General features: G+C 46.4%; 1 protein-coding gene across 2 annotated transcripts; it reads left to right on the forward strand.

Annotated features, from left to right (window-relative positions):
* Window positions 1-4538: 4538 nt before the first annotated feature.
* CD209 (CD209 molecule) lies at window positions 4539-7827 on the forward strand. 2 transcript variants are annotated; one of them, XM_032883839.1, is made up of 8 exons: window positions 4539-4674; window positions 4778-4891; window positions 5020-5106; window positions 5599-5661; window positions 6008-6085; window positions 6281-6432; window positions 6894-7006; window positions 7391-7827. In XM_032883839.1, the coding sequence occupies exons 1-8, from the start codon at window positions 4635-4637 to the stop codon at window positions 7530-7532; spliced, it is 789 nt and encodes a 262-aa protein (XP_032739730.1). In that variant the 5' UTR covers window positions 4539-4634; the 3' UTR covers window positions 7533-7827. The 2 variants fall into 2 exon arrangements, with proteins under 2 accessions (XP_032739730.1, XP_032739731.1); XM_032883840.1 differs by having other exon boundaries at window positions 4542-4674; window positions 4817-4891.
* The last annotated feature ends 1866 nt before the right edge of the window (window positions 7828-9693 follow it).

Genomic DNA, 9693 nt, shown 5'->3' on the forward strand with positions numbered 1-9693 from the left:
AATGAGATTTTCACTAGTAGGTTCAATAGCAGATTTGAGCAGGCAGAAGAAAGAATCAGCAATGATTGAAGATAGATCCATTGAGATTAACCAGTCTGAGCAATGGCGGGAAGAAAGGATGAAGAAAAATTTACCCTGAGCCAGGGTGCCTGGGTGGCTTAGTCTGTTAAGTGTCTGTCTTTGGGACATGGTCGGGCCCCCTGCTTAGTGGGGAAGCCTGCTTCTCCCTCTCCTCCCCACTTGTGCTTTCTGCCACTATCTCAGTCTCTCTCTCTCTCTTCCTCAATAAATAAATAAATAAATAAATAAACAAGTAAACAAATAAAATCTTTAAAAAAATTTAACAGAGCCTCAGAGACTTGAGGGACACCATCAAACATACCAACATATGCCTAATGGGAGTGTCAAAAGGAGAGGGAAGATGGAAAGGGGCAGGAAATATTTGAAGAAATGGCTGAAAGCTTCCAAAATTTGATGAAAGTGTTGGGCTACACATTAAGAAGTTCAACAGACTCCAAATAGGCTAAACAAAGAGATCCACACTTACACACAAAATAACCAAACTGTTTAAAATCAGACGAGAAAGCATCTTGAAAGCAAGAGATAAATGTCTCATTATGTATAAGTGGTCCTTAGTAAGATTAATAGCTTATTTCTAATCAGAGACCATGGGGGTCAGAAGGCAGTGGAAAGACATATTCTAAACGCTAAAAGGGGAAAACACCCTGCCAACCAAGAATTATATATCTAACAAAACTACGTCATTCAGCCATAGAGGAAAAGTACCAATACATGCTTCAACATAGAGGGACCTTGAAAATATTATGCTAAGTGAAAGAATCCAGACACAAAACATACATTTCGTATGATTCCCTTTATACAAAATATGCATCATAGGTAAATCCATAGAGACAGAAAGTAGATTAGTGGTTTGGGGTGTGTGTGAGGGAAGTGGGAATGGGAGCGACTACTTGGTGAGTATGGGGTTTCATTTTGGGCTGAAGAAAATATTCTGGAATTATAAAATGGTGATGGTTGGGGCGCCTGGTGTTTCAGTGGGTTAAAGCCTCCGCCTTTGGCTTGGGTCATGGTCCCAGGGTCCTGGGATTGAGCCCCGTGTCAGGCTCTCTGCTCAGCGGGGAGCCTGCTTCTCCCTCTCTATCTGCCTACTTGTGATCTCTGTTTGTCAAATAAATAAATAAAATCTTTTTAAAAAATGGTGATGGTTGCACTACATCCACAACACTGCAAATGCACTAAATGCTACTGAATTGTACAGTTTAAATGGTAAATTTCATGTTATGAGTATTTCACTGCAATCGAAGAAATAAAAGGAATCTTCTAAGATGCAGTAATAGAACACTAGGTAGTTTCTCAAACACACATGAAGAAATAAAGATTGCCCGTAAAGGTAACTACATAGGTAAATGTAAAGACAGTACAGATGTAATTTTTCCTTGTAACTCCTTTTTCCCCAACTGATTTGAAAGACAACGGTAAAATGCAGTAATTAAGAGTAAAAGGTGATTGGCACACATGCATGGAGAGGTAATTTGTGATAATAGCAGCATAAAGGGAGAGAAAATGGAACTATACAGGAGCAAAGTTTTGTATACCATTAAAACTAAATTGATATTAATCCGACCTAGGTTGTTATAAATTAAGATGTTAATAGTAATCCCCAGGGCAGCCACTGAGAAAATACTTTGAAAGTATATAGTAAAAGAAACATGAGAATTAAAATGATACATTAGACAATATCCATTAAACACACGAAAAGATAGAGGAGTGGAAGAACTGAGGACCAAAAACAAAAAAATAGGACATTCAAAAAACAAATATCAAAATGGGAGATATAAACCCTACCTTATCAGTAATTACATTAAATATAAATGAACTAAACTCTCCAATTAAAAGGGAGGGATTGACTGTGACCTTAGCTGCAACTTCTTGCTAGGCACGTCTCCAAAGACAAGAGAAGCAAAGGCAAAAATGAACTATTGGGACTTCATCAAGATAAAAAGATTTGCACAGCAAAGGAAACAGTCAACAAAACCAAAAGACAACCAACATAATTGGAAAAGATATTAAAAAATGACATATCAGATAAAGGGCTAGTATCAAAAATCTATGAAGAACTTATTAGACTCAATGCCCAAAGAACAAATAATCCAATCAAGAAATGGGCAGAAGACATGAACAGACATTTTCCCAAAGAAGACATCCGAATGGCCAATAGACACATGAAAAAATGCTCAACATCACTTGGCATCAGGGAAATACAAATCAAAACCACAATGAGATACCACCTCACACCAGTCAGAATGGCTAAAATTAACAAGTCAGGAAATGATGGATGTTGGCAAAGATGCAGAGAAAGGGGAACCCTCTTGCACTGTTGATGGGGATGGAGGTTGGTGCAGCAACTCTGGAAAACAATATGGAGGTTCCTCAAAGAGTTGAATATAAAGCTACCCTATGACCCAGCAATCACACTTCTGGGTATTTACCCCAAAGATACAAATGTACTGATCTGAAGGGACACCTGGACCCCAATGTTTATAGCAGCAATGTCCACAACAGCCAAACTATGGAAAGAGCCCTCATGTCCATCAGCAGATTAATGGATAAAGAAAATGTAGTATGTGTATACAATGGAATACTACTCGGCCCTCAAAAAAACCTTGCCATTTCCAATGATGTGGATGGAACTAGAAGGTATTATGCTAAGTGAAATGAATCAATCAGAGAAAGATAATTATCATATGCTCTCATATGCAGAATTTAAGAAACAAAACAGAGGATCACAGTGGAAGAGAGGAAAAAAGAAAACAAAGCAAAATCAGAGAGGGAGAAAATCATAAGAAACTTTTTTTTTCTTCTTTTTTTATTTGACAGAGAGAGTGAGATCACAAGTAGGCAGAGAGGCAGGCGGTGGGGAGGGGGAAGCAGGCTTCCTGCTGAGCAGAGAGCCCGATGTGGGGCTTGATCCCAGGACCCTGAGATCATGACCTGAGCCGAAGGCAGAGGCTTAAGCCACTGTGCCACCCAGGCGCCCCAATCATAAGAAACTCTTAACCATAGGAAACAAACTGAGGGTTACTGTGGGGGAGGGGGTGCAGGATGGGGTAACTGGGTGCTGGATGTTAAGGAGGACACGTGATGTAAAAAGCACTGGGTGTTACATGCAATGATGAATCACTGACTTCTACCTCCGAAACTCAGAAATTAAATAAATAGTGATTGATCACTAGGAAAAAAATCTACCTTATTCTCTGAAGCAAAAAATGTAGCCTTAGATAAAAAAATATATAAATTGCTTGAGACTAGAATTGGTTGTTCACAGAAAAAGAATATCCACATGGTCACAAGCACATTAAAATATGCTCGACATCATTAGTCATGAAGAAAATATATATTCAGGTCATAATCAATATCACTTTGTATCCATTAGAAAGGCTAAAATGAAAATTAAGAACGATACCAAGAAATACATAAGAATTAGAACAACCACTTAGGACAATTTTTTGGCAGTATTTACTAAAGTAGAATATGCATGCATACACTGTAATCCCAAAATTCCACTCCTCAACATATAGCCAACAGATAGATATAGATATAGATATAGATATAGATATAGATATACCAAATAACATATTAAAAAACCTTCGTAGTATGCTTGGCGTGAAGTCCGTTTGGGATTCCTTCCCCTTCTCTCTCTCAAATAAATAATTTTTTAAAAAAGAAGGTAGAGATTGACAGAATGGATAAAACGATGATCCAATTATATATTGTCTGCAGGAAACTCACTTTAGATAAAAAGAGAGAGAAAGAGAGAAACATACACGCAATTGGATTGGGTAGGAAACCAGGAGTCCATAAATACATAAATTGAGAGTTTGATACACACAGTTTCAAAGTGACTCTTTACAAACTACTTAGTAATTACAAAGCAGGAAAAGAGTAACTGCTTCATGTGGTGATTAAGCAGGGACTCAGAGGTCTACCTGCCAGGGTCCAGCTCTGAGCCCCACCACTTCCAAGCTGTGTGACCTCAGGCAAGTTGCTTCTCCTCTCTGTTTCTCACTTTCCTCATCTGTCAAGCACGATACTCACTGTATCTTTCTCCTAGGGGTCTTGCGAGAATTGTCAGTCAAAGACAACCGGGAACACACCTGCGGTCCAACAAATTCAGATTTATTACTTGTTTCCACAAGGGAGAACACACCCCGTGGGAACCAAGAGGCACACGTAAGGGCTGTTACGACCCCATGACTAGCCCACAGTATTAAACCTCACAAGAACAGCGTGAGGCAGGGTAATCGTCCCATTTCACAGGGGAGGAAACCGAGACTCTGACAAGGCAAGGCCAATGGTCACAGGACTAGAAAGGGGTGGGAGCAGCACCTCCGGACACCAGAGTTGACCACTCAGCTCTTGTCCCCACCCTCGCGTCCCCTCTACTCGTTGTGTCAGCACTTCATTCTTCCACCCACTGTTCTGGGGGGAAGCAATGTCCTGTTTCTTGTTCTTCTTCCTGAACCGGGGAGGAGCATTCCCGAGGAGGGGCTGCGAGGGCAGCACGTGGGGTTATAAAAACCATCCTCGGGAGAGGAGCCGGAGAGAAGAGGAGAATGGCAGAGATGTGTGACTCCAAGGACCTGGGGGACCCCGGTGAGGCTGGGCCCCCACTCGGGGGTGATGGTAGGGAGGGCAGGATTCCAGGGTTCCCGGGGTGAGTCGGGGCTGCCCCCCAGCTCACAACACAGCTTGGCAGGCTTCAAGAGCTCAGCTGACTGTGTTTTGTCCTGTTCAGAGGAGGAGATGTTTGGGGACAGGAGAGTAAAGAAGAAATACACTGGTCTACTCAGGGGCTCAAGGATCTTGCCAGGTACCGAGGGGGGCGGTTCCAGGGCAGGCATCTGGGAAAGGAGCAGCTGGGGGTCCGCGTCCAGCATGGGTCGGGGGGCAAGGTCTGTCCCTGAGAACCTTGGCTCTGCACATTTGCTGGTCCTGCAGGGTGTCTGACGCAGGCCCAGCTGCCTCTACTACTTCTTCTCGTCTCCGTGGGCTTCTTCCTGCTCCTGGTGGCCACCCTGGTTCAAGGTGAGTCAGGGACCAGTCTTGAAGTCTTGGGGTCCGTTAAGTGTTTGTCCTATTTTACAGTTCCCAGACCCACTAAGGCTTGGGCCTTTGAGTTCCACGCCACCTGCTGTGTGACTGTGGGTTGGTTACTACCCCTCTCCGGGCCTGTGTCATTCTCTGTGAGATGCAGCCCATCTTGCTCCACAGGGAACTTAGGCTCCCAGAAACCTTGAAACCAGATTCAACATGGGGTCAGGCCTACAGCTGGTGCTGATAAAGAGAACTTCTCAGGGCACCTGGGTGGCTTAGTGGGCTGGGCCTCTGCCTTCAGCTCAGGTCATGATCTCAGGTTCCTGGGATCGAGTCCCACATCGGGCTTTCTGCTCAGCAGGGAGCCTGCTTCCCCCTCTCTCTGCCTGCCTCTCTGCCTACTTGTGATCTCTCCCGCTGTCAAATAAATAAATAAAATCTTAAAAAAAAAAAAAAAGAGAGAACTTCTCTGCTCTCTTGTAGTCTCTAGCGTTCGCCAGTCACTGCAGAAAGAGAAGTGGGACCATCAGCAGAGCCCTAGCCAAGGTGAAGGGCTGAATGAAGGGTTTGGGGCCCGGGAGGGCTCAGAGGCTGTGCAACTTTGGATGAGCCAACGCCTGCCCCCTCCATCCCATCACCCCTCCACTCCTCCACTCTTCTACCCCTCCGCCCCACCGTGACCCTGAACCCGTAGGGTTGAAGTTGGGGAGGAGACTGGATCCCTGGAGGAGACCCTGGGGGCAATGTCGGCAAGTCATTCTCCGAGTCTCTGTTTTTTATTTGCATAATGGACTCTTGGGGTCACTGTGAAATCTATAGATCGGCTCTCAGGGGCTGCTGTCTGCACGAAGCACACACTAGGTGCTTCCTAATGGAAGTCTCCTTCTCCCAGTGGGTGTGTCTCAGAAGCCCCCACAATCAGACCTGGACGAGATCCTCCAGCAGCTGACTTGGATGAATGCCACCCTGGGTAAGAGTCATACACCAGGAGGAGTTCAGGAACCACAGGTGGGGCTGGAACTCACTTTCTATGGTTCCCGCCCCAGGAGGGCAGGGCAGGGCTGGGATCTGTCCCTGGGACTGAGCTGACAGCTGAACAGAAGGTTCTCCAGAGCTGACAATGGTGCTGGGGGCCTGTCCGCCCTGCCCCCACTCTCCTCCCCAGCTGGCCTGTGCCGCCCCTGTCCCTGGAAATGGGAACTCTTCCAGGGAACCTGCTACTTCTTCTCCCAGACCCAGAACGCCTGGAAAGATGCCATCTCGGCGTGTCAGAACTTGAGGGCCCAGCTGGTGATCATCAACAGTACGGAGGAGCAGGTGGGCCGGGCAGGGTTCCCGTCGGGGGCGGGGCCGTGGGAGTGTCAGCCAAAAGGCCTTCTGTCCTTCCTCTGTCCTTGGAGAGATGGAGGCCCTGCGGTGCTGGGGAGGGGGAGATGGGCAGGGAAGGCTTCCTGGAGGAGGCCCCAAGGTGGGCTTGGAACGGTCATGTGAGAGAACCTGCGTGGCAGAAGCCCACTGTGGACAGAGAGGGGACTCAGAGCACTCCCGAGACCATACGTGATGTTTCCCCGGACGCAAGTGAACACAGTTCCACGTGTGTGCGCACATGAACACACAGCCACAGCACACATGCGCGTGTGAACACGTGCAGCTTGAGTCAGGGCTACAGGCTGGACCACAGGAGATCTTTCACGGGGTGGGGGACAACCGTGGGGATGCGGGCAGGCAGGGGCCGGTGACATCTTGCTGCCCCTCCCTACCCCCCGCCGCCGCCCCAGAAATTTCTGAAGTCTTGGAATACGAAAAATAACCAGCGCACCTGGCTCGGCCTCAGTGACCACCACAATGAGGGGTCCTGGAAATGGCTGGACAACTCCCCCTTACAGCTCAGGTGACCGGCTAGAGGACATGGCCCTGGGGGTGGGGGTGGGGCGTGGGCAGGGAAACCCAAGCCAGGGGCGCTCAGACGCTTGATTGGTAAAATCACCTGATGAGCTTGGTGGAGATGCAGAGTCCTGGTTCTACTGGTTCTAGCCCAGCGGGGAGAGCCCAACTCTAGGCATGGGCCCAGGAGTCTGCATTTTTTGCTTTGCCAGAGCTGATTCAATGGAAGGGGTGTTTGAACCCTCATTCTGAAAGCAGCACCTCTGAATCCTTACCACTCTCTGGCTGGTGCTTGGACTTTTAGTGACCAAAGCCAGGGACTTGCTCTTGGGGGGGCAGGGTTGGGCTCTGGGTGGAGGAGGAGGGCTGATAGCTTCGATGGTGTTCACAGCTTCTGGAAAGAAGGGGAACCCAACAACCACGGAGATGAGGACTGTGTAGAATTGTACAGCGAAGGCTGGAATGACAAAAGATGTAGCTCGGAAAACTTCTGGACGTGTGAGAAGCCCTCGTCCCCCTGCCCTGGCTCCTGAGGGTCCATGCTCCCCCCTCTCCACCTGCCTCTAGAGATCAGGCAGCTTGGGCATGCGTTCTGCTTGTTTCTCTGGCCCTGTTCTTCCTGCTTCTCCCTCTGGTGATTTGTCATCCTCCTCCTGCATGGAGGTCTTCGTGATCCCGAGGGAGAGTCAGAGACCCCTTCTCCTCTAAGACCTGTCCCTCCATAGGGTAGAGACATCTCCCTTCTGTTGACGGTGTCGACACCCCCCAGCCCCCCATGACATCCCCTTAATAAAGTCACACATGGCATTATGTGCCCCATGGAACTTATGTCTATTTTTTTTAAAGTTTTTATTTATTTATTTGAAAGAAAGAGAAATAGCGAGAGCGGGAGAGAGAGAGCACAAGCAGGGGGAGAGGGAGAAGCAGGCTCCCTGCTGACCAGGGAGCCCGATGCGGGACTCAATTCCAGGACCCCAGGATCACGACCTGAGCTGAAAGCAGACGTTTAACTGACTGAGTCACCCAGGCGCCCCTTATGTCTATTTTTTGAAACTGTTTAAGTTACTATAGTTTTACACTATATACTATACTTCATATTTCATACTATAATTTTATATATTATGTTTGATATTAACTGAGACATTGTTGTCTTTCAACACGTTTCTCTCTACTACTGTGTATTTTCTTTCTTTTTTTTTTTAAAGATTTTGTTTATTTATTTGAGAGAGAGAGAGAGATAACAAGAGCAGGAGATAGAGGGAGAAGTAGGCTCCCCGCCGAGCAGAGAGCCCAATGCGGGGCTCGATCCCAAGATCCTGGGATCATGACCTGAGCCAAAGGCAGACACTTAACCAACTGGGCCACCCAGAGTCCCTTGTATATCTTATTTCTCAGATACAGTTTTGAATTAATTTGTAATTTTGGTTGGGAATGTACATATATACATATAGATATGTACATATCTGTCTGTCAAACTATGTGTTCATTCATTCCTGAACACATCATCTCATTACAAGGTACCTTTCTTTTCTTTTTCTTTTTAAAGATTTATTTATTTGTTTATTTATTTATTTATTTATTTGGCAGACAGAGATCACAAGTAGGCAGAGAGGCAGGCAGAGAGAGTGGGGGGAAGCAGGCTCCCCACCGAGCAGAGAGTCCGATGCGGGACTCGATCCCAGGACCCTGAGATCATGACCTGAGCCAAAGGCAAAGGCTTTAACCCACTGAGCCACCCAGGCACGCCGATACAAGGTACCTTTAAAATTCCTTCAGGGGCACGTGGGTGGCTCAGTCTTTAAGCGCCTGCCTTTGGCTCAGGTCCTGGACCCAGGGTCCTGGGATCAAGCCTTGAGTCAAGTTCCCTGCATGGCAGGAAGCCTGCTTCTCCCTCTCACACTCCCTCTTCTTGTGTTCCCTCTCTCTCTGTCAAATAAATAAATAGAATCTTTAAAAAAATTTTTTAAATAAATAAACTAAATGTCCTTCTGTAAAGTTTTGTGACTTTATTCATACAAATTAAAAAAAAAAAAACGTAATTTCTGAGTGTGTGTGTTAGTTTCCTATTGATGTTGTAACCAATCACCACAAACAGGGGCTTAAAACAACACAATCGCATCTCTTACAATTCCCGACCTTCACTCTCTCTCTCTCTCTCTTTTTAAAATATTTTATGTATTTATTTGACAGAGAGAGAGATCACAAGTAGGCAGAGAGGCAGGCAGAGAGAGGGGGAAAGCAGGCTCCCCGCTGAGCAGGGAGCCCGATGTGGGGCTCAATCCCAGGACCCTGAGACCATGACCTGAGCTGAAGGCAGAGGCTTAACCCACTGAGCCACCCAGGTGCCCCCCACCTTCACTTTCTTATTGTCTTCCTGTCCTTAACCTTTTGACAAGTACTGGTCAGTTGTTTTACAGACTGTCCCCCAATTTGAGTTCATCTGTGTTGTTGTTGTTTTCTTTTTTTCTTTTTCTTTTCTGTTTGTCTCCCTTTCATAATTACACTGAGGTTAGTCATCATTTTTGGCAAAAATACCACAGCGGAGATGTTGTGTCCTTCCTAGTGGCACATCTCAAGGATTACACGATGTCCATATGTCTTGATATTAGCGACGTTCTCCACAATTGCTCGGTTAAGGTGGTGACCGCCACTTTCCTCCATTCCTAGGTTCATGTTTCCCCCCTTGGTAATGAG

The sequence above is a fragment of the Lontra canadensis genome, unplaced genomic scaffold, assembly GCF_010015895.1.
Source record: "Lontra canadensis isolate GAN:19392208 unplaced genomic scaffold, GSC_riverotter_1.0 scaffold88, whole genome shotgun sequence".
NCBI lineage: Eukaryota > Metazoa > Chordata > Mammalia > Carnivora > Mustelidae > Lontra > Lontra canadensis.